This window comes from Aquila chrysaetos, chromosome 13 (assembly GCF_900496995.4).
Source record: "Aquila chrysaetos chrysaetos chromosome 13, bAquChr1.4, whole genome shotgun sequence".
Taxonomy (NCBI): domain Eukaryota; kingdom Metazoa; phylum Chordata; class Aves; order Accipitriformes; family Accipitridae; genus Aquila; species Aquila chrysaetos.
The window spans coordinates 40,457,351-40,485,243 of NC_044016.1; the positions used below are offsets into that span (position 1 = coordinate 40,457,351).

The 27,893-nt window shown below is 68.7% G+C and overlaps 5 protein-coding genes across 8 annotated transcripts; 3 read left to right on the forward strand and 2 right to left on the reverse strand.

Annotated features, from left to right (window-relative positions):
• The first annotated feature begins 228 nt into the window (after window positions 1-228).
• On the forward strand, window positions 229-4,498 carry FAM178B (family with sequence similarity 178 member B). The gene is made up of 16 exons (XM_041128246.1): window positions 229-491; window positions 1,066-1,106; window positions 1,369-1,451; window positions 1,571-1,632; window positions 1,731-1,841; window positions 1,929-2,078; window positions 2,181-2,286; window positions 2,361-2,430; window positions 2,513-2,633; window positions 2,711-2,801; window positions 3,006-3,182; window positions 3,276-3,373; window positions 3,748-3,838; window positions 3,934-4,035; window positions 4,121-4,198; window positions 4,295-4,498. The coding sequence occupies exons 1-16, from the start codon at window positions 229-231 to the stop codon at window positions 4,433-4,435; spliced, it is 1,785 nt and encodes a 594-aa protein (XP_040984180.1). The 3' UTR covers window positions 4,436-4,498.
• A 280-nt stretch (window positions 4,499-4,778) lies between these two features.
• On the forward strand, window positions 4,779-12,616 carry SEMA4C (semaphorin 4C). Of its 2 annotated transcripts, XM_030035126.2 has the most exons (15): window positions 4,779-4,805; window positions 6,823-6,963; window positions 8,512-8,660; window positions 8,749-8,811; window positions 8,924-9,022; window positions 9,605-9,701; window positions 9,788-9,904; window positions 10,002-10,153; window positions 10,254-10,429; window positions 10,510-10,654; window positions 10,736-10,958; window positions 11,050-11,165; window positions 11,261-11,418; window positions 11,501-11,571; window positions 11,678-12,616. In XM_030035126.2, exons 2-15 carry the CDS (start codon window positions 6,852-6,854, stop codon window positions 12,502-12,504), a joined length of 2,505 nt encoding a protein of 834 aa, XP_029890986.1. In that variant the 5' UTR covers window positions 4,779-4,805; window positions 6,823-6,851; the 3' UTR covers window positions 12,505-12,616. The 2 variants fall into 2 exon arrangements, with proteins under 2 accessions (XP_029890986.1, XP_029890984.1); XM_030035124.2 differs by lacking the exon at window positions 4,779-4,805 and having other exon boundaries at window positions 5,141-6,963.
• A 910-nt stretch (window positions 12,617-13,526) lies between these two features.
• ANKRD39 (ankyrin repeat domain 39) lies at window positions 13,527-15,151 on the forward strand. Its single transcript, XM_030035131.2, is given in 5 exon segments — window positions 13,527-14,223; window positions 14,420-14,523; window positions 14,625-14,828; window positions 14,910-14,930; window positions 14,932-15,151. Coding segments are annotated over 5 exon segments (546 nt in total). The 5' UTR covers window positions 13,527-14,123; the 3' UTR covers window positions 15,049-15,151.
• Window positions 15,152-15,290: 139 nt separating this feature from the next.
• On the reverse strand, window positions 15,291-17,462 carry LOC115350042. 3 transcript variants are annotated; one of them, XM_030035130.2, is made up of 6 exons: window positions 16,963-17,461; window positions 16,697-16,838; window positions 16,136-16,469; window positions 15,831-15,967; window positions 15,600-15,695; window positions 15,291-15,483 (listed from the first exon to the last, which is right to left on the reverse strand). In XM_030035130.2, exons 3-6 carry the CDS (start codon window positions 16,421-16,423, stop codon window positions 15,474-15,476), a joined length of 531 nt encoding a protein of 176 aa, XP_029890990.1. In that variant the 5' UTR covers window positions 16,424-16,469; window positions 16,697-16,838; window positions 16,963-17,461; the 3' UTR covers window positions 15,291-15,473. The 3 variants fall into 3 exon arrangements, with proteins under 3 accessions (XP_029890990.1, XP_029890989.1, XP_040984109.1); XM_030035129.2 differs by having other exon boundaries at window positions 15,831-16,469; XM_041128175.1 differs by having other exon boundaries at window positions 15,831-16,469; window positions 16,697-17,462.
• A 314-nt stretch (window positions 17,463-17,776) lies between these two features.
• CNNM4 (cyclin and CBS domain divalent metal cation transport mediator 4) lies at window positions 17,777-27,723 on the reverse strand. Its single transcript, XM_030035127.1, has 7 exons — window positions 26,255-27,723; window positions 22,571-22,714; window positions 22,350-22,487; window positions 21,631-21,800; window positions 21,377-21,476; window positions 19,654-19,835; window positions 17,777-19,551 (listed from the first exon to the last, which is right to left on the reverse strand). The coding sequence occupies exons 1-7, from the start codon at window positions 27,705-27,707 to the stop codon at window positions 19,342-19,344; spliced, it is 2,397 nt and encodes a 798-aa protein (XP_029890987.1). The 5' UTR covers window positions 27,708-27,723; the 3' UTR covers window positions 17,777-19,341.
• Between the last annotated feature and the right edge of the window lie 170 nt (window positions 27,724-27,893).

The window sequence follows — 27,893 nt, forward strand, 5'->3', positions numbered from 1 at the left end:
CCTCCGCGCGCTCCGATTGGTCGCGGCCAGACAGTTGAGCCGTTGACGGTTGAAGCTTTGAAAGCGCCGGGGCGCCGCGGGTAGGAGTGGTCACCTCCGGGCCCGCCCGCCTCCTATTGGCTCTCCCCAGCGCAAGCCCCGCCTTTTTTTCACAGCCCCGCCCACGTCGCCATGGCGGGCGCTTCGCCGCCATTTCGGGGTCTCCCCTGAGGGGCGCCGGGCCTGGCCATGGCCCCCCACCCCGAGGGGCTGCGCTGGTACCAGATCCCCCTCTCCTCCGCCCGCATACCCCGCTCGGGGCTCTTCAGCTATGGCTTCCAGGCCAGCCTCCAGCGCTACCAGCAGCTCCGTGCCCTCAAGAACCTCCGGGTGGGCCGCCCCATCGCCCCGCCGCCCCCCGGCCTGTTGGGAGCCCTGGCCCCCAGGCCCCCCACCCGCCAACAGCCCTCCCCGGGTCTCCCACCGCCCACGGGGCGCCGGCAGGGCACGAGGTGAGCGTGGCCCTGTGCCAGGGACCGGTGTGAGGGGAGCCGTGACCCTCCTGTGGACCCCACGGTGCCCCAGGGGGGGCCCCGGTCACCCCCATGTTGTCCCCACAGACCCTATGCCTCAAGGGGGGGGTGGCCTGGTCACCCCTGTGTTGTCCCCACAGCCCTCCCTGTGCCCCAAGGGGGCCCCTGGTCACCCCCACATTGTCCCCACAGTTCCCTAGCACCCCAAGGAGGGCCCTGGTCACCCTGTGTTGCCCCCACAGCCCTCCCTGTGCCCCAAGGGAGCCCCCAGTCACCCCCACATTGTTCTCACAGCCCTCCCTGTGTCCCAAGGGGGCCCCTGGTCACCCCTGCATTGTCCCCACAGTCCCCTGGCACCCCAAGGCAGGGACCTGGTCACCCCTGGGTTGTCCCCACAGCCCCCATGCCCCAAGGAGGGGTGGGAGGCTTGGTCACCATTGTCCCCATGGCCCTCCCCCTGCCCCAAGGGGGCCCCCGGTCACCCCCACATTGTCCCCACGGCTCTCCCTGAGCTGCAAGGGGATCTGTGGTGACCCCTGTGCTGTCCCCACAGCTCCCCAGCGCCCCAAGAAGTCTCCTGGCACCAGGAAACGGGTGAGCAGAGGGCAGCAGCCTCCTGGCCCTGCTCAGCCCCATGCCAACCAGCAGGATGAGGCCAGCCAAGGCTCCCCACAATGCCAGGTGGCACCGGACAGTTCCGGGCATGTCCCAGTGCTGCCAGAGGCAGCTGTGAGGTCCCTGGGGGGTGAGGCCAACCATGGGCAGCGCCCTGCAGCTGGGACAGTGCCGCAGCAGGCAGGCAGGAGCTTTGGGGGGCACCTGCCGGGCACGACGGGGGGGACGGTGTCCCCCACAGACAGCGAGGACGATGACCTGATCCCACTGAAGGATATGCTGCTAGCAGGGGACGAGCCCCTGAGCTCTGCGGACCACCAGCGGGTAGGTCCCTGCCTGAGGGTGGGTGCCCAGGCATTGGGGGGTCCTTGGGGACTTCTCGGCGCCCACTGAGTGTTGTGGTACCTGCTGAAAACTCACCGTTCCCTTGCTCTGTTGCCCAGGTTGTGTGCCCACAGCCGGATCCGCTTGCCAACAGCCTGGATTCACTGATCCGGGAGAAGAGGTAAGGCTGGTACCCCACCCTGGGCACGGGAATGGGCATGGGGGCTGTGCTGGGCATCCTGGGGTGCTCTTGCCCTGCCCTAACCGCCCCCGCGCCAGGGAGCAGAGCCAGGCAGCCATGCTGCAGGCCGGCCTGGCCGGGGTGCACGTGGATGACGCCAGTGCCTCCGAGTCCCCAGACGAGGACACCCAGCTGCCCGAGGAGTACAGGTACCCCTGCCAGCTGTGCCCGGGTGGAGGGTTAGGGGGGTCCGCACGGTGCCCACTCCCCACCCGACGCCGTCCTCCCGCCCGCAGGGATCTCCTGGCCCACTTCACCACGAAACCCAGATTCATCCCCGCCGTCCACCCCGGGGAGCCCGTCTTCTGCGCCCACCCGGCACCGGCACCCACCCTGGACACCCAGGGGCTGCAGCCTCAGAGCGTGTTGGAGGGGTTCTTCCTGTGGTGAGCGCTGGGCAGGGGGTGGGCAGGACGTATCGGGGTGACGGTGGGGGGGACAGGGGATGCAGGCAGAGCCCTGCTCACCCCCCCCCGTCCCTCCCCCAGCAACTCGCCTGCCTGCCAGGCAGCTTTTGTCCGCAACGGGGGCCTCAGCCTGCTCTACCGCTGCGCGCCCACCTGCCCGCTGCCTGTCCTGCGCTGGCTCTTCCAGGTAAGCCACCGTCGCAAGAGGGTGCCCCCTCCTCCCGGGGTGACACCCCGGTCACCCCTTCTTTGTTTCGGCAGCTGATGACCCTCTGCCCGGACATGACCAACGCTTCCCAGGCGCTGTGGGAGATCTGGCTGAGCACCGGGGGTGAGCGCGGGGCGGGTGCGGGGCTGCCTCGCCAGGGTGCCCCCCAAACCCCTGCCCGCTCTCACCGTCCCCTTGCCCGCAGGCGAGCCCTGGTGCCCCACGGTGCAGGAGATCGGTTGGGCTTTCACCCGTCTTGGCGCTGACCTGAGTCCCCTGTACCGCCAGCGCCTGCTGCCCCCCGAGCTGTGCCCCACGGAGAGGAGGTGAGCCCCGGTACAGCGGGCAGGAGGGTGCTGCCCACCCTGCCAGCCCCCCTGCCAACCCTTTCTGCTCCTTCCAGGAACCTGGATCCATCCTGCTCCCCGAGACAGGCGAGCCCCGATGCCACCAGCACGCTGGCCCTGGTGACGCAGCTCGGTGACATCTGCAAGGTGGGAGCCAGCTGCCCGCGCCGGCAATGTTGCGCCTTCATTATCTCTGCCCTGCTAATTGGGTGGACAGTGCTGATGCCAGCTCCTGGAGGGGCACCCGCTGGGGCTGCCACCGGCCGTGCCAGCCTTGTCCCTGCCCCAGTGGGGACGTCCCCACGGTGGGTTTCGGGGGCTCCTCGGTGACACGCCACCTTCCCCCTCCAGTTCTTGGCGCTGTGCGTGGTCACCCAGCCGTGCCGCTACGCCGACAGCGCCCGCCTGGCTCTCATCACCCTCCTCTCCTTCCTCGGCCTCGACCGGGCGCTGCGCTGCCAGCCCCTGCCCGAACTGCAGCACCTCCTGCACTGCCTGCTGGAGGGCATCCGGGACTGGCAGGAGCAGGTACCCAGGGCAGGGGGGGATCCCTTCGCCCCGTGCCCACCCTCCGCACCCCTCCCCGAGGGCTCTGCCCGCAGCGTTTCCCTCTCTCCCCAGCTGCCTGCCCTCTGCCTGTCCCTCTGCCAGCTTTCTCGGCACCACCACAACCTGGTTGCCCTCCTGCGGCTGCTGCCGGACCTCACGAGCAGGGGCAGGTACGTCCCTGCCCGCAGCGCCGCAACCGGGTGGGATGCCAGGCAGAGCTGGCAGCGATGGCCCGCCAGGCGTCCCGTGCCACCCGCGCCCCGCGGATTGGTGACGGGGAGCCCGGCGGGAGCTGGCACGGCCCCGCGGCACCGTGCCAGGGCCGGGCGGGCTGGGATGCGTCTGCCTCTAATTCCTTTATTCCAGACGGTCGCACAGGCACAAAGCGGGCAGGATCCGGCTGCCGGCACCACCGCCCCTCGCCACGGGTGTCCGGAGGGCACCGGGGCCACGCCGGCGCTGCGCGGACGGCACCGGGCGATGGCGGTGACGGGCACGCGGGCACGTGCCGGACCCTCCCTCACACTCTTCCCCTTCTTCCCAGGGAGCTTCGCCGGCACCTGAGCCTTCATGCCATGGCCCGGCTGCTGAGGGAGCCGCCGGGCACCGTGCCGCCCCCCGAGGCGCACGCAGAGGTGGGTGCGCCGAGGTGGGACCGTGCCGGGGCTCCGGCGCCCACCGTGAGCTCTGGCACGGGGTGCGGGCGCCCTGACACCCGCTTTCCCCCAAGCTGCAGGCGCTGGGCCGGTTCCTGGTGCTGGCGCAGCCGGATACCCTGCGACGTCTGGTGCTCGCCGGGGGCCTGGAGGAGCCGGAGGACGCTGACCAGGAGGTGGGTGCTCCCCTCGATGGAAAACGGGCGCCGGGGTTGCCCCGCACCCCTTTCGGTGAGCCCCCGTGCCCGCTCCCACCCGCAGGCTTGCTACCTGAGCTACAGCCTCCTCCTCCTCGCCAGCAACGTGGTGGGCTCCGAGCACCCGCCGGCCGAGCAGCGGGTGAGCACCGGGCCCTGCGTGGGGGACCTATGGTGGGGTGGGGGGGGTCCACCGTGTCCCTGACACCCCCCCCCCCCTTGCTGCCTGTCCCCACAGGGTCACCTGGAGCAGCTCTGCGCCCAGCTGGACCGGCATTTTGGGAGGGGGCTGCGCGAGGGCAGCGGGCTCCTCTTCCGAACCCAGCTCAAGGGCCTGGCCGCCCTCCTCTACGTCAAGTGGCAGGAGATGCTGGCCTAGGGCTGGGGGGTCCCGGGGTCCCCCGGGGCACCCCCCTACCCAATAAACGCCCCCCAGCTCCTCCTGCGCCTGCCGGGCTGTTGGGGTGGGCGGCCCTGGTGGCCGTCGGCACCCCGAAAGGGCGTCGGGGGTTCGGAGCCCCCCCGTTAGCGTGGGCTGGGCGCGGACCGGCTCCGGGGGGGGGCCGGGTTGACCCGAGCGGACCCGAGCGGAGCCGAGCCGAGCCGAACCCGCTGGCCGCGGCCCGGCCGTGACGTCAGGGCCGGGGCGGGGCCGAGCGGAGCCGCGCGGCGCGCACCCGCCGCCGCCCCGACCCGCCGCCGCCGCCGCCTCCCGCCGCCCCGGCCGGGCCGCCCGCCCCGCGCCCGAGGTGAGTGCGGGCCTCACCCCCCCCCCCCCCACCGCCGCCCCCCCACGCACCCCCCCCCCGCCACCTCCGCCCCCGCCGGGCCCGGCCCGGCCCCCCCCCCCCCCGCCCCGCCCCGGTATTGTTGTGGCGGAGCCGCGGGGGCGGGGGGAGGAGGGGGAGGCGCTTTGTTCCTCCCGGTACCGGCGATCGGGACCGGCACCCCCCCGGCGGCATCGCGCCCCCACCCCCCTCCCCGCGCCGCTGTGGGGGACGGACCCCCCCCTCCGGTAACGGCGGGCCGCCCCGATCCGTCGCTGCACCGGTTCCCCCACCCCGCCCCGTCGGTACGGGCGGCCGGTGCCGGCCCCCACGCGCGGGGCAGCGGGGCGCGGCGGGGAGGTTGCCCCCACCCGCGGACGCCGGGTGGGCTCGTCCAGCGGGGATGTCCGTCGCCGCGGGGGTACCCCCCCCCCGCCCCGGCATGGCACCGCCGCGGGGCCGCGGCACCCCGGTCCCCCCACGGGACCCCCGGGCATCCGGCACCGAAAGCGGGGACCCCGGGGACCCCGTCCTGCCCCTGGCACCCCGGCCGTGCCCGGGGGACCCTGACGGTGCCTGTCCCCGCTTTTGGCACCCCGGCTGTGCCCGCGGCACCCCGGCCGTGACCGTGGCGCCCTGGCCATGGCCTGTGGCACCCTGGCCGTGCTTTTGTCCCCAGGGCCGTGACCGTGGCACCCCGGCTGTGACCATGGCACATCGGCTGTCCTCGTGGCACCCCGGCCATGCCCGTGGCACTCCGGCCATGCCCGTGACACCCCGGCCGTGCCCATGGCACATCGGCTGTCCTCGTGGCACCCCGACCATGCCTGTGGCACTCCGGCCGTGCCCGTGACACCCTGGCCGTGCCCGTGACACCCTGGCCGTGCCCGTGGCACCCCAGCTATGCCCACGGCAGCCTGGCCGTGACCACGACACCCCAACTGTGCCTGTGGCACCCCGGCTGTGCCCATGGCAGCCTGGCCATGCCTGTCGCACCCCAGCTGTGCCCGTGGCACCCCGACTGTGCCCGTGGCACACTGGCCATGACCATGGCACCCCGACTGTGCCCATGGCACCCTGGCCATGCCCGTGGCACCCTGACCGTGCCTGTGGCACCCCAGCTGCACCCGTGGCAGCCTGACCATGCCTGCGACACGCTGCCCGTGTGCATGGCACACCAGCTGTCCCCGTGGCACCCTGACCGTGCCCGTGGCACCGTGGCCGTGCCCGTGGCACCCTGACCGTGCCTGTGGCACCCCAGCTGCACCCGTGGCACCCTGACCATGCCTGCGACACGCTGCCCGTGTGCATGGCACACCAGCTGTCCCCGTGGCACCTCAACCGTGCCCGTGGCCCCCCGACCGTGCCTGTGGCACCCCAGCCATGCCCGTGGCACCGGCAGGCCCCTGCCTGCAGCCCCCCCACCCGCCACGGGCAGCCTTGCCGGGGCGTCCCCCATTCCCACGCCTGCGGGGGACCCGTTCCCGGCCCCCCACCCTCCCGGAAATCCTTCCCCAGCCGGCGCAGGGCCCCCCCCGGACCCCCCCCCCCGGCTTCCTGCTTCCCGCAGAGCAGGGCAGAACAATTCCCGGCCGCCCGCTCGCCCGGTCGCATCCTGCCCGGCTTGAGGGGGGGGGGAACGACAGCGGGGGGCACCCGCCCCAGGACACCGAGGGGTCCCAGGGCAGGACGCGGGTGAGGTGGTGGCCGCCCGGGTGGGGTGGGAAGCGGAAGGGCCCGTTTCCTTCTCCGTGGATCCCCCCCGGTGACTCGTCACGGCCGGAGGAGGGACCGTGGCGAGGCGGGGGGGGGCAGCAAATCAGGGACCCGCGAGTGTCCCCCCCCAGCTCCGCTGCGTGGGGTGCCCTCGGCCTCGTGACGCGCGGCCCTCAATGCCCGCCTTGTCCCCGCGCCGCCCGCGTGATGCCGTCTCCGCTGGCGTCGATGCCCCGTAACCCTAACGGGGGCCGGGCGTGTCCCTCCCCCCCCACCCCACCAGGCCGTGCGTCCCCCCCCCTCCCCGGCGCCATGGCCCCCCACCGGCTGCTGGCCCTCGCCTCGCTGCTGGCCCTCGCCACCGCTGCCGCCACCCCGGGGTCCTCGTGGAGCGCCGTGCCCCGAAAAACCGTCCCCTACGCGGGTGAGTACCGTGTGCCCCCCCCCCAGGGGTCCCCAGGGAGAGGGGCGCAGGTTGGGGAAACTGAGGCCCAGCAGGTGGGCGCGTCGATCCCGTCCCTCACCGACACTGGGGTGACGCGCTGGGGCTGTCGTCGTCCCCACCTCGGGCGGCTTTTGTCCCCCCACCAGCTTGTCAGCACTGTGGGGACTCTCCCCCCCCCCCCCGGGTCAGTGGCCCCAAAACCGGGGGTTCTGCGAGAGCAGAGGGGGGACACGCAGAGACGCTGCCCCGTGTCCCTGTGCTGTGCCAGCACCCAGGGTCTCCTGCCATCTCCGCCGTCCCCAGCCCTCTGCCGCGTCCCCTGTCCCCGTGCCCTGCCATCGCCGCCGTCCCCAGCCCTCTGCCGCGTCCCCTGTCCCCGTGCCCTGCCATCGCCGCCGTGCCCAGCCCTCTGCCGCGTCCCCTGTCCCCGTGCCCTGCCATCGCCGCCGTGCCCAGCCCTCTGCCATGTCCCCTGTCCCCGTGCCCTGCCATCGCCGCCGTGCCCAGCCCTCTGCCGCGTCCCCTGTCCCCGTGCCCTGCCATCGCCGCCGTGCCCAGCCCTCTGCCATGTCCCCTGTCCCCGTGCCCTGCCATCGCCGCCGTGCCCAGCCCTCTGCCATGTCCCCTGTCCCCGTGCCCTGCCATCGCCGCCGTGCCCAGCCCTCTGCCATGTCCCCTGTCCCCGTGCCCTGCCATCGCCGCCGTGCCCAGCCCTCTGCCGCGTCCCCTGTCCCCGTGCCCTGCCGTAACCCCTGTCCCCAGCCCTCTGCCGCGTCCCCTGTCCCCGTGCCCTGCCATCGCCCCCGTCCCCAGCCCTTTGCTGTGCCAGCGCCCTGAGATGCCATCCTTTAGCCGTGCCAGCACCCTCCGTGTCCCTGTCCTGTGCCAGCACCCTGTGTCCCCATCTGTGCCGTGCGCCGTGTCCCTATCCCTGTGCCGTGCCAGCACTGGCGTCCCTGTCCCTTTTGCCGTGCCCTGCGTCCCCGTCCCTTGCCCCATTCCCCCGTCCCTCTGCGGTGGCAGTGCCCCACGTCCTCTACCCCTGCACCGTGCCACCGTCCTCATGCCGTGTCCCCTGTCCCCATGCCGTGCCCGTGCCCGAGACCCCCATCCCTTGGCCGTGCCAGCGCCCCGCGTCCCCGTGCCGTCCCCGTGCCGTCCCCGTGCCGTCCCCATGCCGTGCCAGCCCCGCGTCCCCGTCCCTGCCCGGGGGCCCTGGCGTCTCCCCCGTCAATGGGGCCTTTCTGCGGGGCCTGGGGGCGGGCGGGGGGGCACGGGGGGGGGGGCGCGGGGTCTCTCCAAAGGCCGCTGTGTTCGTCCGGCGCTGCCAGCGCCTGCTTCGGTGACAAAGAGCCCTTTGTGCGGTGCCGGGGCCGGGGGGCTTCCGGCAGTGGGGTGCAGTTGGGGGGGGGGGCTGCGGGTGCCCTGGGGGTGCCCGCAGTGCCCACCCTGGGAGGGACCGATCGCGGGGCCGACGGTGGCCTCGCCCTGATGTCCCCCCCATGTCCCCCTCCCCAAACCCCGCAGAGCTGAAGGACGTGGCCAAGCGCTTCTCGCAGGGGGGGGTCTCGCACTACCTGACGCTGACGCTGGACGAGGCCGAGGCGCTGCTCTACGTGGGCGCCCGCGAGGCCGTCTTTGCCCTGGCCACCGGCACCGTGGAGCTCAAGGCGGCGGTGAGGTCCCAGGGGACCCCCAGAGGGGGAAATATTGGGGGGGGGGGGCAGTTGTTTCCAGCCCACTGACTCTTAATTCTGTCCCCAGATCTCCTGGGAAGCCCCCGTGGACAAGAAAGCCGAGTGCATCCAGAAGGGCAAGAATAACCAGGTGGGGGGCACGGGTGCCGTGGCCGCAGTGGGGGGGTTAAAGGGCACCCCGGTGTGTGTCCCCCCCCTCTGCTGCCACCCCCTTAACCGGCTGCTTTTCCCCCCCCCCCCAGACCGATTGCTTCAACTACGTGCGCTTCCTGCAGAGCTACAACAGCTCTCACCTCTACGCCTGCGGCACCTATGCCTTCCAGCCCAAGTGCACCTACATCGTGAGTGCGGTCCCCGGGGGGGACCCCCCCCCAAAACCTGTCAGGCCCTGGTTCACCCCCCCTGCCCCTGGGGATGAGGTCCAGGACAGCCCCCGGCCTCAGGAGCATCATCTAGGGGTGTCCCCGTCCCTAGGGGTGTCATTCAGGGGTGGCCTTGTTCCCATGAGGGTGGTCTGGGGGTGTCCCCTGTCCCCTTGGAGCATTGTTAGGGGTGTCCCTGTGCCCAGTGGGGTCATCTGGGGGGGTGTCTCTGTCCACAGGAGGGTCGTCCGGGGTGCCGCTGTGCCCAGGGGGGTCACTGGGGAGTGTCCCTGTGCCCAGGAGGGTGGTCCAGGGGTGTCCCTGTCCCTGGGAGCATCATTTAGGGGTGTCTTTGTCCCCATAAGGGGTCATCCAGGGCTGTCCCTGTCCCAGAAGGGTCATCTGGGGGGTGTCCCTGTGCCCAGGAGCATGATCCAGGGGTGTCCCTGTCCCCAGAAGGGTCATCTGGGGAGGTGTCCCTGTGCCTGGGGCTGGTCTGGGTGTGGGGGGACATGAACCGGGGAGGAGGTCGGGACCCCCACCCACTCCTGTGCTCCACAGGAACTGTCTGGCTTCACCCTGGACCAAGTGGCTTTTGAGGATGGCAAGGGGAAGTGTCCGTACGACCCCACCAAGGGACACACTGGCCTCATCGTGGGTAGGTGGCAGCGCCGGGCACCCGCTGGGGTTGGACGGGTGCCCGCTGCACCCCCCAGCCCCCCTCCCTAAACCCTTGTCTCACAGATGGGGAGCTGTACTCGGCCACATTCAACAACTTTCTGGGCACGGAGCCTGTCATCCTCCGCAACCTGGGCCCCCACTACTCCATGAAGACGGAGTATCTCACCTCCTGGCTGAACGGTAGGGGCGGGGGGATGTGGGGGGACACGACACGGGCACCACCGCCCCCCCCCCGGCACGGCGTTATCCTCCCCTTTCCGCCCCCCCTCCTCTGCAGAGCCCCACTTCGTGGCTTCGGCTTACGTGCAGGAGAGCGCGGCCAGCAGCACCGGGGATGACGACAAGGTTTACTTCTTCTTCAGCGAGCGGGCGGTGGAGTACGACTGCTACGCGGAGCAGGTGGTGGCCCGCGTGGCGCGGGTCTGCAAGGTACAGGGAGGGGACAATCCGTGCCGGGGACGCTGTCCCGGCGTGGCTTCGCTCCGCTGGTGAGCGCGGTGGCCCTGTCTTGATGTGGCTGGGTCCCCAGGGAGACGTCGGTGGTGCCCGCACGTTGCAGAAGAAGTGGACGACCTTCCTGAAGGCTCGCTTGGTGTGCTCAGCGCCCGAGCAGCAGCTCCACTTCAACCGCCTCCAGGCTGTCTTCACCCTGCCGGGGGCCGATTGGCAGGACACCACCTTTTTCGGGGTCTTCCAGGCCCGCTGGTGAGTGCACAGGGACATGGCAGCCCTGGGGTTCCCCGTGACCGGTGGCTCCCCCTAAAAACCTTCCCCGTCCCGTGCAGGGGGGACGTAGATGTCTCGGCTATTTGCCAGTACCACATCCTGGAGGTGAAGAAGGCGTTCGAGGGGCCCTACAAGGAATACCGGGAGCAGGCGCAGAAGTGGGGCCGGTACTCGGATGAGGTGCCGAGCCCCCGTCCCGGCGCGGTGAGTGCCGGCACCGGGGGTAGGAGGGTAGAAGAGGGCGCGGGATCTGGCCGCGCAGCTGACAGTGCCTTCCTTCCCCAGTGCATCACCGACTGGCACCGCCGGAACGGCTTCGCCAGCTCCCTCGAGCTGCCTGACAACACCCTCAACTTCGCCAAGAAGCACCCGCTGATGGATGAGCCCATCCTGCCCCACCGTGGGCGCCCGCTTCTCCTCAAGAAAGACGCCAACTTCACCCAGCTGGTGGTAGACCGAGTGCCCGGGCTGGACGGCACCGTCTACGAGGTGCTCTTCATCGGCACAGGTACCCGCCGGGGTTGGGGGGGAAGCTGGGGAGGGGAGCGCGGAGGGCTCCTGGCGTGGGGACGTCCCTCACCGCCTGCCGTGACCCGTAGGTGACGGCTGGGTGCACAAGGCGCTGAACCTGGGCGCTCGCGTCCATCTGGTCGAGGAGCTGCAGGTTTTCGAGCCGGCGCAGCCCGTGGAGAGCCTGGTCCTGGCCGGTCGGAAGGTGAGCGGTGCCACGGGGAAGGGGCTGGCGCCCCGGGTGTCACCTCCTGGTGTCACCTCGCCGTGTCACCTCGCCCGTTCTCCCTGCCCTCGCAGAAGCTGCTCTTCGCCGGCTCCCGTTTCCAGGTGGCCCAGTTGCCCCTGGCCGACTGCGGCCGCTACCAGTCGTGCACGGACTGCGTCCTCGCCCGGGATCCCTACTGCGCCTGGAGCCGCAACGCCAGCCTCTGCGTCCGCACCGACGGCCTCAACGGGTAAGGGGGTTTCCTGGGGAGGGGGGGGACACCCCGCCGCGGCACGGGGTCCCCCCCTCACCTCCGCCGCCTCCTTCCGCAGGTCCCAGCTGGTCCAGGACGTGCTGAGCTCCGACACCCGTGCCTGTACCCTGCCGCAGGTGGCCAAGCAAGGCAAGATCCCCCCCCCCCGGTGCTGCGTGGAGCCAGGAGAGGGGGGAGCCGTGCACCCCCCCCCCTCTTTACGCTTCCCGTCCTGACTCGGTCCCCTCTCCCGCAGGGCCCATCACCCCCAAAAACGTGACGGTGGTGGCGGGCACCGACCTGGTGCTGACGTGCCGTTTGGGCTCCAACCTGGCGCAGGCGCTGTGGACCTTCGAGGGCCGGGCGCTGGCGGCCGAGCAGGCGCTGGTGCTGCACGACGCCCGCCTGCGGGCTCTGGTGGTGCCGGGAGCCGGAGCGCAGCACAGCGGCACGTACCGTTGCTTTTCGGAGGAACAGGGCGCCCGTTTGGGCGGCGAGGTGTACCAAGTGGCGGTGTTGGCCGGCCCCGGGGTGCCGCTGGAGACGCGGGCGCCGCTGGAGAGCCTGGGGCTGGTGTGGGTGGTGGCGGTGTGCCTGGGCGCCCTGTGCCTGGTGCTGGTGCTGGTGGTGCTCTCGCTTTGGCGGCGGTTGCGGGAGGAGCTGGGCAAAGGCGCCAAAGCCATCGAGAGCACCCTGGTGTACCCCATCGAGCTGCCCAAGGAGCCCCCCAGTCCCCGCTTCGTGCCCAGCGCCGCCTCCGACTCGGACGAGAAGCTCTGGGACCCGGCCAGCTACTACTACTCGGACGGCTCGCTCAAAATCGTGCCGGGTCACGCCACCTGCCGCAACGGCGGCCCCCCCGGCGCCGCCTCGCCGCCCAACGCCATTCCCGGGCAGCCCCTCCACTCGCCCACCCGCATCCACCTGGGTCCCCTGCGTGGTTCCTCCTCCAACGGCTACATTCGCCTGGCGCTGGGTGCCGAAGAGCGGCCGCCCTGCGCCGATTTGGCCGAGGAGCTGCGGCGCAAGCTGCAGCAGCGCCAGCCCCTGCCCGACTCCAACCCCGAAGAGTCGTCGGTCTGAGCCGCCGGTGGGGCGGCTTCCCCGCCGCCGAGCAGCCGTACCTACCTCAGGGCCCGGCCCGGCACCCGCCGCGGGGACCCCGGTGCCGGCACCCACCGCGGGGGCCGCCGCCTCGGCGCCAGCACCCGACTTGGGGCTGCAGCGCGGGCGCCGGCACCCGTTGCGGGGATGCCGGTGCCGGCACCTGTCTTGGGGACGGGACTGCCGCCCCAGTGCCGGTACCCGTTTCGGGGACGGGACTGCCGCCCCAGTGCTGGTACCCGTTTCGGGGACTGCCGCCCCGGCACCCGCCTTGGGGCCGTGGCACCGGCACCGCGTCACACGTTTGGGGCGCCGGCACCCGCCTTGGGCACCGGAGCTGCTCTTGGTCACCGCGTCCGCCTTCGGTACCGTGTCCCGGGCAAGGGATCGACCTCGGGGACTGCCACCGGCCTTGGGGACCACTGAGCCCCCCCACCCGGGCACCACCGAGCCCCCCCACCCCACCCCGGGCACCGCGTCCTGCCCCGGGCAGCGGCCGCAGGATGTTTTTTTGGGACGATTTAAGAACCGATCGGGTTTTTCTTCCTGAGAACTTTTCTAATGCCCCCACCCCTCCCTTGGCCCCCCCAGGGCTTCGTACCCCCTCGGCCCTGGTTGTAAATACCCCCCCCCACCCGCCTGCCACCCCCCCTTGCACGCCGCCCGCCTGGGCCCCTTTTGTATAACACCCCCCCCCCCCCAGTGTAATTTATTTGTTACTGAAATATATTTATTTGCTGTAAATATGTGAGTATTTTTATATTAATAATAAAAAGGAGTAAAAAAAAAAAAATTCTATATTGAAAGCAAAGCCCGCGGGGGCTGTGTCCGGTGCTGGCTGGGGGGGTGCGGGGAGGGTGCTGGGGCCCCCCCCCGGCCGCTGAGCTCATGGAAAAAGGCCGCACTCGGGGCTATAAAAGGGCATCGCGGCGCCGTTCCCAGGGCAGTGGGGGGGGGAACCGGCCGCCCCCCCCCCCCGGGGCCTGAGGCCTGGCCCCATGCCCGTGCACCCCCCCGGATGCCGGGGGTCAGAGCGGGGCGGGTTGTGTGGGGGGGTGTGCGTGTCCCTGGGGAGGCCCTGCCGGGAAGCCGGTGGGGGGGGGGACCTGGGAGCGGGGCCAGGGGCTGCCCGGGGCGTGGGAAGCGGGGCTGGGGGGGGGGGGAACCCTGAGCCCCCCCTGGAGCTGGGGGGGGGGGGGGGGGCTGAGCCCTGGGCCCCTAATAGCTGGGGGGGGGGGGGGTTGAGGCTTGGGTACCCCACAGCCGGGGGCGGTGGGGAGGGAAGGCCCGGGCCTCCCATAAGTGTGTGTGGGTGATCCCCAGGGACCCCACAGCGGGGGGGGTGAGGCCTGGGCCCCCCCATAGCTGGGGGGGGGGGGAGCCCCGGCCCCCCCCGCTGGGAGGGGGGGGGGCGGGCACAGCCCGGGCAGCGCTCAGGCATAGCGGCGCCCCCTGGCGGCGGCGCGGCGGCCCTAGCGCTCGGAGAGCGGCGCCGTTCGGCTCCCTTCGTCGCCGTTCGGCTCCCTTCGGCTCCCCTCGGTTCCCTTCGGCCCTTCCCGTCTTCCCTCGGTCCCGCTCGGCCCATCCCGGCCCGGGCGATGGCGGCGGGTCGCCGTTCGCCGCCCGGTCCCTGCTGCCCGTCGCGGGTGGCGGTGCCCAGCGTGCACCAGAGCCTGCCCGAGATGGACTTCGAGCGGGGTCGGGGGGGGGAACAACACACGCGGGACCGGGGGCAGGGGTGTGGGTTACGGGCAGAGGCAGGGCACGGGGGTGCGTGAAGGGACCGGGGGGGCGATGGGCCGGACCGGGGGTACGGGCAGGACACGGGTGGCGGGGGGGGGGTGTCCTTCCCTGCTTAACGGCGTGTCCCCGTGTGTGTCCCCCCCCCCCGCAGGGATCTGGTCGGCGGCGCGGGATGGGGACGAGCCCCGGGTGCTGCAGCTGCTGGAGCGGCGGGGGGAGCCCAGCCAGCCCGACCTGGCGGGGTACACGGCCCTGGTACGGGGGTGGGTGCAGGTCGGGGGGGTACGGGGGAACAGATAGACACCCCCCCCCCGCACCCACACCCCTGCCTGCTCTGCTTCTGCTCCCCCCCCCAGCACTACGCCAGCCGCAACGGGCACCTGGGGGTCTGCCGGCTGCTGCTGCAGCGGGGCGCCCGCTGCGACGCCCGCACGCCCGGGGGTGCCACCCCCCTGCACCGCGCCAGCTACTGCGGCCACCTCGCCGTCGCCCGGCTCTTGCTGGACCACGGCGCAGACCCGGCTGCCACCGACGAGGACGGCCGTACCAGCCTGCACAAGGTGGGTGGCGGTAGGGGGGGGATGTCCCCTGTCCCCCCCCTCCGGCCGTGCCACCGGCGACGACGGATGTGTCACCCGCAGGCGGCTGAGCAAGGCCACCGGGGAGCTCTGCGCCCTCTTCCTGCGGCACAGCCCGGCGTTGGCCGGCATCCGCGACGCCAAGGGTCGGCAACCCCGCGACGTGGCCGACCCGGCGGTGCGGGACCTGTTGGATACCTGAGGGGGACACGGCGGAGCCTGGAGAGTCGGAGCCACCGCGCCGCGGGAGACACGGTGCCACCGGACCCGGTCGGCGATGGATAAACAAAGCTCCTGGCACCGAACGCCGACTCCGCCTCTCTGTCCCTTGCGGCAGGTGCCGGCGTGGGCCGGGGCTCACCCACCGGCGGGGGGGCCTGGCAGCAGCGGGGGGGCCACAGCACTATTTTTCTGCTGCCAGGAGGGAGGCACAGACACCCCACACTCTTGCGGTGGCTTTTATTTCCTCAAAAAACCACAAAAAATGGGGAAAATAGTGTTTTGTTGAACCAGGAAACGCTGCAGGGCTCATGCTGCGGCCACTGGCTCCCACCCCGGTGAGCAGCCGGGAACGCCGAAGAGGCAGAAGGGCTTCGGCCCTGGCTCTCCGCTTCCCCCCGGGATGCTTTAGTGTCGCCTGCGGCAGAGGAAACGGCAGCCGCTGAGCTCGCGGCGCCCGTGCCGGGGTGGCGGTTAGCCTCCGAGCCGGGGAAACGCGGCAAGACACACGCGAGAGAGAGATGTGTGACTTACGAGTGGGGAGGAGGGAGCCTCGCAGGGGGCACCCCAAATCGGGCATCCTGACAGCCGCTCTGCCCTGCCGTGCCATGGTCCAGCCTCATCTGCTCGCTGCCGAGAAGAACCGGAGATGGAGGTGGCCCCACCAGCACCCCAGAACCCCCCAGCATGCCCAGGGCATGGTTCCCAGTTGGGCACGGCTACTGGGGCAGCCATCACCATCCTGCTGCTGTGCTGGCTCCCTGCCTGGTGCGGTGTTCTGGTGGCTGAGGAACATGGGCTGGCTGCTGGGGACGATTTTTGGCTCGATGCTTTTGGGTGACTTGGCTGGATTCCGGGGCCCGGAGGCCACGAGGGCACTGAGATAACTGCGGCTGCATCACCTGAGCGGAGAGTGGGTCAGTGCCACGCAGCACAGCCACGGTCTGGCAGCAGGGTCGGGGATGGTAGGAGACTGCGGGCAGTTCGGCACAGGTCATGGTGCTCCCAAAAGCCGGGTGAGGCAGAGGCAGGCTCCCAGCAGGACCTTGAGGGACGGATCCAGCCCCTACCTTGGCCAGCTGCAGGTCAGTGAGCACCCGCACGCTGTAGCCGGGGCAGTACGAGGAGCAGCTGGCGTAGTTGGCACAGCCCAGCTGCTGATTCTGGATGCCGGGGACGGGTACATGGCGGATGGTGTCAGAGAGCCAGAACCTGCCAAAGAGCATCTCCCTTTGCACCCCAAAAAACAGCCAAGTGGGTCCGGCGCCGCCCCGGGACCGAGCTCCAGTGCTGCTGGCGGCTCTCACCTGCAGGTAGCAGTGCCAGTGCAGAGACGCCATAGCAGGTGAAGGCTCCATTTTCAAAATTCAGGCTCTCCTTCCCGATCTCCACCTCCATGCGGCCCTGCAGAGAGCAGGAAGCTTGGGGCAGGCAGAAGGGAGCGCTGCCTGTAGCCTGCGCAGCACGGGACAGCCTTCGGCACCGGCACAGCCGCCCCTCAACGTGCCCTGACAGGCGCAGAGAGCACCCAGTGCCGCGCAGACATCACGGCAGGACCCAGGAGAGGACACAGACGGGGCCGATCGGCCACGGCCGGGTCCCAGCGCAGCCGGTGGCGGGTGGTGCCATACCTGCAGGATGAGGATGAAGTAGCAGTGCTCCGGGGCGAAGCGTTGTTCTCCTCAAACTTCATCTCCTGAATGACACCGGGACGGCTCAGCAAGCGCAGCAGGGCCTTCTCGGAGATGCGGACCGGGCTGAAGAGCTCCAGCTCTATGGGGAGAGCGGCCAGCATCGGCCCGGGTGCCACCAAACAATCCGCCATCGCCGTGCCCGGGGAACCCTCCAAGCAGCCCAGCGGGCAGGGTGATGGCGGCCCGCTCCTGCCCGCACTCACCTCGCACCGGGAAGCGCTGCGCGGTCAGCGGGAGCTGTGTGGAGAGCTTCGCCGTGGCTGCACCGTCAGCCTTCCTCAGCGGGGAGATATCCTCCGTGCGGCTCGTCGAGCTTGGGGTGGGTGATAGGTGAAGGGGACGGGGCGGGGGGGGAGTGTGCGTGCGGTCCCCAAGGCTCCGAACGCCAGGTCACGGACGCGGAGCGCCTTTAGCAGGTTGGAGCATAGACGGGCAGCTGGGTCCGGTCGCTGCCGCAAGATGGCGGCCGCCGTGGTGGAGTCCAGCCGGTCTCCGGTAAGAAATGCTTCTCCAGAGGCCGCAGTACCGGGGCCGGTCACCGCGGTGATGGCGGCGCCCGGTGGCCTTCAAGCCTCCGGTAGGGCCTGTCCTGGGGGAGGTGAGGGGCGCCCGGTGCCGGTGCCCGGGCCCAGCGCAGCGCCCGGCCCGCCATAGCGTCCCGCCGCCGTTCCCCGCCCACCTCCACTCCGGGGGAACCAATCGGCGGCCGCCTCACCGCCTGTCGCTCCGCCTTCTCCGCAGCCGCCCCCATCCCGAAGCCAATCGCCGGCCGCTGCTCGCCCCGCCCCGCCGCCGTGCCTTCTCGCGGCCAATCGCCGGCCGCCCCACCTCACGCGGTGCAGCCAATCGCCGCCCGCTATCCCTTCTGGGGGCGGTACCTCACGGCCGCGCTGTAAACAACACCCCGGAAGGATTTAAAGGGGCCGCGTCCCGCAGCGGCGTCGCCGGGACCCCCCGGTAACCGGGACGTGCCCTCCGCGGCTCCCCCCCCGCCGCGAAACACGGAGGAGACCGACGTACAGATATAGATTTTTATTACCCAAAGGGCAACCCCCCCCCGCCCCCCAAAACCCCATCAAATAAAATTCTACAGTCGGTTTCGCAACCGGGAGGGGGCGGCGGGAGGAAGAGGAGGTGTGTGGGGGGGTCACAACCGGGAGGGGGAGGCCCGGCCCCCCCCGCACCCCCCCCGCCCCGGCCTCCCCCAAATATACAAATCAAACCTGATGCGAAAAATAAATACGAATTCCCGGGGGGGGGAAGAGAGAGAGGGGGGGTATTTGCATAGAGGAAGATTTAATTAAAAAAAAAGGGGCTTTTTTGTCTTGGTTTATTATTATTATTATTAATTATTATTATTATTATTATTTCTAGTATCTCCCCGCAGAAGGACCTAGGACCTGATCGTCGAGATGTGATTAACAAAAATAATTAACCTTCTCCCAATAACTTACAGAATTCATCCAGGGAACTTGTGCTTTTTTTTTGGGGGGGGGGGGGTGGTGGTGAGGGGATGTCTCACCCCCCCACACACCCCCCCGCCCCCAGGGCACGAAGCTCCAGGGACTGGGGGGGGTCCGGCCGGTGCTCACCGGGGGGGGTCCCATGTCCTGCCCCGAGGAGGTCACCGGAGGATTTTGGGGTCCCCCGGTGTCGGGGTGTGTGTGTTCATGGGGGGGGACACGGCGCTGGCCCCCTCCTGCCTGTACAACTTTGGTCACTAGCTTTGTGCCGCCCCAAAAAGCCGGATCCTGCACCCCTCCTCGCCTCACCGATCCCCGTCCCCCCCGGCACGGATACCCTGAGACGCCCCATGGCAGGGGGGAAGGCACCGAAACCGCCGGGGGTGTGTGTGTGTGTGTGGGGGGGGGACACACACACACCGTCCCTGCCGTCCTCAGCACGCTCGTGACACCGGTGAGTGGCAGAGGGGCCGGGGCGGGTCTCCTGGGATGGCGGAGGGTCTCGGTCGTGCCCGGCTTTGCACCGGAGACGCTGAGCCCATCCCCTCGGCTTCAGGCCTGCCGCCGAGCTCGCCGCCGCCGCCGCATCCCCCGGTGCCCCGGGCCAGCAGGAAAGGGGAACGGGCACGGAGAAGGGTCACGGCATCGATCGCCCCGGTTCATCCGGGAGAAGGACGAGACGCCGCCGTCACGCTGTACCCCGGGCGTCCCCGTCTACCGTTGTGCCCCCCGAAAACGCCGGAGAGGGGCCGGGATGCCCGTCCCAGGGGGGGCCGCGGCAGAGCCCCCCCCCCCCAGCCTCCCCAAAGCGGCGTACGAGACCTGAAGCTCCCTGAGCTGAACGAGCGCCGTCGGCGGGGCGGCCGGCGGAGAGTTGTGCCGTCTCGACCGCATTCCGTTTAAATTAATTAAAAATAAGCCAGTCTGGAAAGCAGCAGCAAATCCCGGCTCCGTTTCCTACCGCGCTGCCGCCACCTCCTCCAGCTCAACCGGGCTTCTCCGGCGACCGCGGCACGCGGCACGGCATCACCGAGGAGACGCCGAGCGTTTCCTACTGGGGCAAGGGTCCCTAAAACGGGCACACGAGGTCCCTCCCGGCGCGTGCCGGCGGGGCCGGGGTCAGATGGAGTTTTCCAGGGGGCTGTGGTTGCTCCGGCGGCTCAGGCAGTTCCTCTCGTTCAGGAGACTGGTGGTCTCGTCGGCAGTGGTGGAGGGTTCCGGTTTCTCCGGTAAACTGGCGTCTGGTTTGGGGGCGTTGCTGTCGGGGGATTGGGGACAACTGTCCATGCGGGAGGCCGTCAGACCGTTCTGGTATTCCTGCCGCGTGATCTGTGCCGGGGAAAAATAATAATGAGCGAGGTGGGGATGAGGAGCGGTGCCGGACCTCGCCGACGGCATCCCCGTCCCCGTGCCGGCGGGCTCCCGCCTCACCTTGACAAACTGGAGGTCGGTGAGGGCGCGGACGCTGAAGTCGGCCACGTACTGGGCGCCGGTGCCGGCGTTGAGCTGGTTGTTGCTGCCGCTGACCGGGGAGGAGACGGAGTCGGAGCGTTCGTGGTAGCTGAGGGAGGCCGAGCGGTTCAGGCTGCTGACGTGGGATGGGGAGCGGATCTCTGCGGGGACAGGAGGGACGGGGTTAGCCACACCGCGGACCCCCTACCCCGGGGAGGGTCTTACGCCACGCTGGGATGAGGCCTGGCAACTCTCTGCCTGCCGGTTACGGGGTGCCGAGCCCCCGGTGACGCCGGCCCCGGCTCCGGCGCGTGCTGTGCGAGGAGAGCCCCATCCCACAGGCTCTGGGGACACAGAGCCCAGCGGTGACAGGGAGCGACGGGATGCACGTCCACCCCAGCGCAGCCCTGTGCCCCCCGCGGTTGAGCGCTGCCGTCCCCCAGCTCTGCCGGGCAGCGCCGGATTTGATCCCTGCCCGTCACCTGCCGAATGGCCACCGACCACAGCCAGAGAGTCCGGAGCCCCCCCCGGTCCCCCTGCTCCAGGCCAGGCGCTGCCCAGGGGACAGGGGACCAGGGCACAGTCCCAGCCCAAGGACACTGTGACTCCCCGAACCGGTGGAGCAGTCACCCTGCGTGGGTTTAGGGCCGAGGTGGGGGTTACGGGGACAAGGAGGGCCTGGTGACGTGCTCGGAAAGCCGGGGTGACACAGGAACCACATGCAGCAGCAGGGAGAGTGGCACCTCCTCACCAGCCAGCCGTCGTGGGGACAGCCACCACACCGGGCTGCCCAGCCGGCGCTGTCCCCCTGCTCCTCCGCCGTAGCCACGGCAAAGGCAGCCGGGAGAAATCGGGACAGTTACGGGGCGTGCAGGACCCTAACACCACCGTGAGCGGGGCCGGGTGATGCCGGGCAGCGTCGTGCCCAGCTCCAGCCCCACGCTGCAGCCCGCACCGGGGCAGAAGCCGCCTCTTCTCCTCCAGAGGCACTCGGATGTGGCGGGGAGAAAGCCGGCGGTGCGGGGAGGCAACCGGGATGGCCTTGGGGCACACGGAGCCAAACAAGATGGCGAGCAGCCAGCCTGGTGCGGGGGGGACAAAATATCTGGTGCTGCATTAATGGGGGGGGACACGCCCACTACGGCGGGTTAATGCGGTCACAGCGGGGTTTGGCACGCCATGCAGCCGCACCGTTTACCTGTCAACCTGGCAAACAATGACCCTCGCTTTGTGGATGGGCGCCGGGGCTGGGCTGGGAGGGCTAGGGCAGAGAGACGGACAACACAACACACATGCAGAGGACAAGGTCAAGAGAAGCTGCTGGGGCAAAGGAGAGGGCGGCTGCGGGTATCTCGGCCCCTCATGGGGCCGGTGGACGGGCGCTGGTGACCCCACGACGCCAAGCCGAACCGCGAGGGTCGGTGTCTGGCCGCTCACAGAGCCTGGCAGCGATGGGAAGGCAGCCCGAACTCGGGGCAGAGGGTTTTCAGCCTCCGGCTCGGGCACGGACCCTCTGCCTGCTGCCAGACACGCTCAGATGTCTCCCTGGCCACAAGTCCTGGCCACACAGCCCCCCAAGACGGCTTGGGGGGCACCGGCAGGGGCTCGGAGCCTCCAGCATCTCCTATTCCCACTGGCAGCAATAAAACGGGGTGGGAGAGCTCTGCCTGCACTGGCACCCAGGCGATGGGGGGGTGCTTACCAGATACAGGAGAGGGGCTGAGGGCCATCACCCCGTAATAGGAGAAAGCTCCCGCTTCAAACTTCATGCATTCCTTGCCGGCCTCCACCTCCACCTTGCCCTGCAAGGGAGAGACGCCGTCAGACTCTGTGAGCCCCATCCCACAGCGCTGGGCTGGAGGAGACCCCCCCCCACAATCGCAGCCTTCCCGGGGTGACGGTTCACCCAAGGGACCCCACGTGCCTGGCTGGCAATGCCACCCCATGCCCGGGTACCTGCAGGATGAGGATGAAGTAGTCGGCTGCCTTGTTCTTGCAGTAGAGGAAGTGGCGCGGGGATTTCTTGTTCTCCTCGTCGAACTTCAGCTCCTGGATGACGTCGGAATATTTGAGGAGCCGCAGCAGGATCTTCTCCGAGATGAAGTTGGGGGTGAAGAGCGTCACCTCTGAGAACGTCAGGCGAAGAGGCATCAGAGCCGCAGCCCTTGTCCCTCTCCTGTCCCTCCAGATGAAGGTGCGTCCCCCGTCCCTCGGGGTGGTTCCCTGGATCAGGCTGGGCCCCATCGACACCTCCCTGGGGCAGAAGCCCATGGGTCCAGCCCCAACACCAGCTCCAGGTCCCCAGCAAGGCCAGCCCCAGACTTGGGGGGACCCATGCCAGGGAACAGGACCATCCTGGAGGGACAGGGACCTGCCGAGCATCAAGAGGCAGGGCTGGCATCCTTGCACCCTGTCCCTTCTCATTTTGGGGGAGACAGAGGGGAGGAAGAGTGGGACAAGATGCAAACGTCCCGTAATTTCTGAACGAGATGGTTGGAGCGACTGTTCCTTGGCGAGGGGATGGGATGGAGCCCACGTGGCTGCCAGGGACGCGGCAGCGCAATGAGCCCAACCGGGTCGGTGCCAGGGAGCCGTCGGTGCTGGTGCTCCATAGCCGGACTGAGCCCAGGGGTGCCTGGAGCCGTGAGGGGGCTTCCCCCCACCAAAAAACTTACCCGTGGAGAGGAAGCGGTGAGCGGCCAGCAGCAGCTGTGGAGAGACCTTCACCTTCAGCTCGTTGACAGGGTCCTTGAAGGCTGAGAAGTCCCTCTTGTTCTTCTGGTTGCCCACCCGCTTCTTGCTGCGGTTGTCGGCTGTGGGGAGCAGGCTGTCAGGGGGGGCAGGCGGGACCCCGGCACGCGATGAGGAAGGGACAGGGGCCGAGTCCAAAACCTACTGTACGTATCCGACTCGTCCAGGATCTCCGACTTGATGATCTCCTCGATGACGTCCTCCAGCGTCACCAGCCCCAGCACCTCGTAGAAGGGATCTCCCTCGCCCTCGTTGTTCACTTTCTGCACAATGGCCAGGTGGGACTTCCCTGCGGACAGACACATGGACGTTGGAAGGGAGACCACCCTGGGGCACCCTCAGCCCCACCGCTGGGTCCCCGCACCCAGGGATGTCACCGGGACCAGCCCTTCCCTCCCTGCCACCCTCCTGGACAGGAAACAATAAACCAGTTAAAATCTAAATGAGCCCCTGGGCTGGGCATTAATTCCCAGTGTAATGACAGTAATTAAGCCCATGACAGCGGCGCCTGCAAGGCTCAAGGCACCCCAGTGTCGTCATGGAGTGCGGGCTTGGCCAGGGGGTTCACGGGAGATGGGATGTGTCCTCGGAGGAGCCTGTGCCACATCACCGGCGTGCGGCACGATCTCGGCGGTGCCGGATGAGCGCCCGTGGGCTGAGGGCACCCCAGCACAGGGGGATTGCCGCCGCTGCCACAAATCCAGTTTCTGCCAGTGACCCCGACCTCTCCGAATTTCCTCGGTGGCTCTGCCAAGCTGACCCAGGGCTGTCCCATCCCGCAGGAAACACTGCGGACACCTGGTGCTGCAGCGGCCACCCGATCCCGGAGCCAAAACATCCGGGGGAAGAAAGCCAAGGGCAGGCAGCCACTGCCCAGCCGGCCCTGGCAACAAGCAGGCAGGCCCTTGCTGGCGGGAAGACCTCTCCAGCCCTGAATTAACAACTCTCCTCGCTTTTCCGGCCTCACCCCAAGCAGGCAGGACGCAGTTTGCCTTATTCTAGCTAAATCCAAACCGCCGGCTCGTGTCGAAGCTGGCGTCGCTCCTGCCCCAGCTGCCGGGCGCTGGCCAAGCCTCTCCGCGAACCAATGGTCCTCCTGCTTCATCCCAAAATCGTGCAGAGCCGCCAGGAAAAAGTCCTCGGATGAGAAACATCCACCTCCGCTCTGGGTAGAGGAGCCGAGTGGCCGTGTGGAAAACCGCAGCTCACCCAGGTCAGGCCAATGCACCCGCAGGACCGGTATCCTTAGCCTGGGGAAACTGAGGCACGGAGGAAGGCGACGTTCCCTCCCTCACTGCAGCGCAGCCCAAAATAAAGTCACTTCTACGTCCTCAAGCACCACACTTGCCCCCAGGCCAGCAGCAAGGTGTCCCACTCATTGTCCTGCTCCGGCTCCAGCATACATCTGCCTTTCCCAACACTATCTGCTATTTAATTTTAGAGCTGGCCACTGCAGGCCCCTTGTCACTCAGCAAAAAGCTAATTTTAGGGATGGGCACCATACAGCTCCCCTTTTTCTCCTTCTTCAGTCAAGCTCATGCAGCTCAGGCAACCCCGCTGCAAAAAGTCGATGCACAGAGGGGCAAAAAGGGCCGTGAAAACCCCTTACCCACCTGTCTAACCCCCTTCGGTGAGGCGCGGTGGCTCCTTTGCTGACTGTGTGCGAGGTGGGGAGAGGTGAAAGGATTGGGGCTGCGGGGCCAGCCCCGATGAATCAGGCAGCAGTTCCTCTCCGGGATGAGCAGCCAAGGCTGAGCTCGGCAGGGAGCGGCCGGTGGCAAAGCAAACACGCCACAGGGGAGCCCAAACCGCCAGAGCAAAGGGCATGGGGCCAGCTGCCGCAGCATCGCCAGCGGGGTGTGACGGACCCCGCACACCACCCCGGGACCCCCTTTGCCGCGATTAGTCCCCGTACGAGGTGGGAGAGCAACACCCCGAGCTCGGCAGGGAGGCTGGGAGCTCCCCGCAGGGTCATTCCCCACTCGAAGCTTCATGCCGAGTGTGTGCCGAGAGAAGATCGGGAAGAGGCGCTGAGCCGAGGGCCGATGTCGCTGCGGGAGCTGTCACCCCGCGGCCAGTGTCTGGGACACCTCTGTGGCACTGGAGGGGAGAGGTCTGGCTGCCGAGCGCCGCAATTAGGACAATCGGAAGCACGGCCTGTTGATTTTCTCCCTCTTTATCCTTTTCCTGGGTGCGTCTCCTGCTTCCAATCCGAGTCCCGATCAGAGGGATGAAGGCAGAGATTCACCGCGGTGCTGCATCCACGAGGAACGGGGTTCAGAGGGGTACCTCAGAAACAGCCCAGCCCCACAAATTACCCGCCTCTGACCCAGAGAGGCAGCGATGAAAAAATAACAATACAGGACATGGGCGGCTTTGTAACCGGAATGAGCGTGCTTTAAATCCTTTAATAAGGATTCGTCAGAGGGAAAGCCGGTGCCAGCAGCCAGGATAACTCCAGCTCCGGCAGCAAAAGGACTCCGCTTCTGTACTGCTGTTTTTTGGAAATGGGGTGGAGCGGGATGGCTGCGCGCGGTCCTACGGTGGTTCTTGAACCGGCATGAGATGAATTGAAGGAAAAGCATTTGCCAAGGAGGTTTTTCATGCATCAGGGCAACTCCAAGACGATGAGATCCCGTTGCCACAACCACAACCACAGGCAACGCTGCACCACAACCAAGGGGCGTTATTCCCATGCCGATATTTTTGTGTGCCAGGGAAGCACAGTCGCAAAGGGAGGCAAGAGCAGAGCTGCCCTCAAAGATCAGCCAGGCTTGAACCTATGAGCTCCCAAGCTCAAGCCAAGCTCTCGCTGTGGGAGGAATTATTAGATCGCCTAAATCTCGGCATGACCCGCGCCTCCCCCCCCCCGAAACATCCCTGACGGCGGCAGGACGCAGCAAACCACCCGGCTCTCGCGATGAGCCCAAACCTCCGCCGGGCGAGTGTAACGGGAGCCAGAGGAGAGAGCAGGGTCACGCACGGCTGAGGGCTGGCCTGGCATCACCCGGCACAGCTGCTCCACAGCCGGGCTCTTTATTTCATCCCAGCCTCAACGCAGGCAGCTGGTCCTGCACGAGCAAGAGCTGTGAGAAGCTGGGGAGGGCAGGATGGCTCTCTGCCCGGTCTGGCAAAGCCCCGAGTGAGGACCCCGGGCAGGTCAAATCCTGCGCAGAGCTAACACAGCCCTTCCCGCTCCCCATGGGCTCAGCCTCCGGTGAGCCCGGGTCCCGCTCCTCCTGCCAGCCCTCCGGCTGCTCTCGCTTTTAGGTGCCCCGATGCCAGGAGTAGGAAGCAGAGCGGGGATGGGGGCCGGCACTGAGCGGTGCTTCCCCGTGGCGGAGTACAGCCCAGAGGAGGGAGCCAAGCCCAAACCAGGAAGCCGAGCGATTTTCCAGCAGCTATTCAAGGGCCTCCAGGGCCGATAATTAAAAACAAGGAGCAAGTAAACACTCCCAAAGTGTTTCTCGAAGCTGGCGCTGAGCTCTGGTTGCTCCGCCACCAATAAAGCAGAGGCTCTCCCTCCCCGGTGCAGCGCCGTTACACACCAAACCCCGGAAGCCCGGGTGCTTGCAGGCAGCGAGCAGCTGCCCCCGGTTCGGTGCCGTGCTGCTCGTCCCCAGCATGGCAGCGGCGTGTCCCCAGGCACCTGGTTCCCTCCGGATCACGACCGCCCGAAGCGTGGGGACCCCAGGCAGCCCCAGCGTGGGCAGCTCCAGCCCCGGCGGGCAAAACGCCCCAAAGTTTTCCTTCCGGCATCTGCCGGCCTCCTCTGGGAGGAAGAACGTAGCACCCCGGGGAAGCAGCGGCACCCCCCTGGCCCCCTCACCCTTTTTGAACTCCTCCAGCATGGCATCCAGCTTGGTGTCGTGGAAGACGACGTGGACGGGGTGGTTGTAGAATTTGGTGATGGTTTTGAGGGGGGTGCAGTCGTCGGGATCGACGAAAGCCAGGTCCTTGACGTAGAGGATGTCCATGATGTTGGAACGCTCGTCCTCGTAGACGGGGATGCGGGTGTAGCCGCTCTCCATGATCTCCGACATGGTGTTGAAGTCCAGGATGGCGTCGCTGTTGATCATGAAGCAGTTCTGCAGCGGGGTCATCACGTCCTCCACCGTCTTGGTGCGGAGCTCCAGGGCCCCCTGGATCATGTTGAGCTCTTCCCTCACCAGGTCGTTGTAGGGTTCCGTCACCTTCAACATCTCCACCAGCTTCTCCCGGTTGTAGACGGTGCCGATCTCCTGGCCCAGGACGCAGTCGAGGAGCTTGCTGATGGGGTAGGAGAGGGGGAACGTCACCAGCATGAAGAACTTGGTGACCAGGATGGTGTTGGCGCCCACGGCCAAGCCGTGGCGGGAGCAGAGCGCCTGGGGCACGATCTCCCCGAAGATGACGATGCCGATGGTGGAAGCGACGACGGCGCCGATGCCGGAGCCGATGAGGTCGTCGAGGAGGATGGTGAGGGTGGTGTTAACCAGCACGTTACCCAGCAGCAGGGAACAGAGCAAATAGTTCCCCTTACGGCGGATGGGCTCGATCTTGCGGGCGTAACGCTTCTCCTTATCGGTGCCGCAGTTCTGCACGATGCGCAGCTCCATGGGGTCCAGCGCCATCAGGCCCAGGTTGAGCCCGCTGAACATCCCCGACAGCACCAGCAACCCGGCGATGAGGATCACCTGCAACCAAAGGGGCAGCAGCGATTTCTTCTCCTCCAGCACCACGATCCGGCCGTCGGGGCCTTGATGGGGCAGCCAGGGTTGGCCGGGTCGGCGTTGGGTGCAGAGGACGTAGGTTTTGGCCTGCTCGTCCTTGCGCAGGGGCTGGACGCGGACCCGCAGGAGGGCCGAGGTGTCGTGGGCCTCGGCCGGGCCGGGCTGCACCAGCAGGTCCTGGGAACGCTCGGGACAGGTGCCGTTGGGAACCGAAGCGTTGGCGGCCGGCCGTAATTCGGCGAAGGCCACCCGTTCGCCGGTGCGGGGGCCCAACCCCAGCCCGTAGAGGCGGAGCAGCACCTCGCTACCCTCCGTCACACGGATGGGCCCGCGGGCCGGCGACCCCGCCGCCGGCTTCGTGCTTTCCTCCAACCGCATCCCCAGGATCACGCTGTCCCCCGACGGCACCGCCCCGCCGGGCAGCGCCAGCAGCAACAACAGCGGCGGCAGCAACGGGGGAGACGACGACGACGACGAAAACGGGGAACCCCCGCCGATCCCGCCGGGGCCTCGGCCGAGGCCTCCCCCTCCGCCGCCGCCGCCGCGCCGCCGCCCGCCGCCCGGCGCCATGTTAGTGTCTCGCGGCCGCCGCGCTCGCGGCCGCGTCACACGCCCCGCCCCGCCCCGGGGACGGAGGGAGGGGCGCGGGGAGGGAGGAGGACGGCCCACGCCGCGCCCCGCCCCGCCGACCTCCCCCCCGCGGCTTAAGGGGGCGATGGCAGAGTGGTGCTGAAGGGGTGGGGACCGCCAAGGGTC

Coding starts and splice junctions, on each gene's coding strand:
- FAM178B (XM_041128246.1), top strand. CDS start 229: ATGGCCCCCCACCCCGAGGGGCTGCGCTGGTACCAGATCCCCCTCTCC. Junction 1,633..1,730: donor TCACTGATCCGGGAGAAGAG/GTAAGGCTGGTA, acceptor CCCCCGCGCCAG/GGAGCAGAGCCAGGCAGCCA. Junction 2,431..2,512: donor GATCTGGCTGAGCACCGGGG/GTGAGCGCGGGG, acceptor CCTTGCCCGCAG/GCGAGCCCTGGTGCCCCACG.
- SEMA4C (XM_030035124.2), top strand. CDS start 6,207: ATGCCCGTGGCACCGGCAGGCCCCTGCCTGCAGCCCCCCCACCCGCCA. Junction 9,702..9,787: donor ACACACTGGCCTCATCGTGG/GTAGGTGGCAGC, acceptor CTTGTCTCACAG/ATGGGGAGCTGTACTCGGCC. Junction 10,430..10,509: donor GGGGTCTTCCAGGCCCGCTG/GTGAGTGCACAG, acceptor CGTCCCGTGCAG/GGGGGACGTAGATGTCTCGG.
- LOC115350042 (XM_041128175.1), bottom strand. CDS start 16,423: ATGGAGCCTTCACCTGCTATGGCGTCTCTGCACTGGCACTGCTACCTG. Junction 15,696..15,830: donor CCACCAGAACACCGCACCAG/GCAGGGAGCCAG, acceptor TCTTCTCGGCAG/CGAGCAGATGAGGCTGGACC.
- CNNM4 (XM_030035127.1), bottom strand. CDS start 27,707: ATGGCGCCGGGCGGCGGGCGGCGGCGCGGCGGCGGCGGCGGAGGGGGA. Junction 22,715..26,254: donor GCTGGAGGAGTTCAAAAAGG/GTGAGGGGGCCA, acceptor GTCTGTCCGCAG/GGAAGTCCCACCTGGCCATT. Junction 19,552..19,653: donor CCGACCTCCAGTTTGTCAAG/GTGAGGCGGGAG, acceptor TCCCCGGCACAG/ATCACGCGGCAGGAATACCA.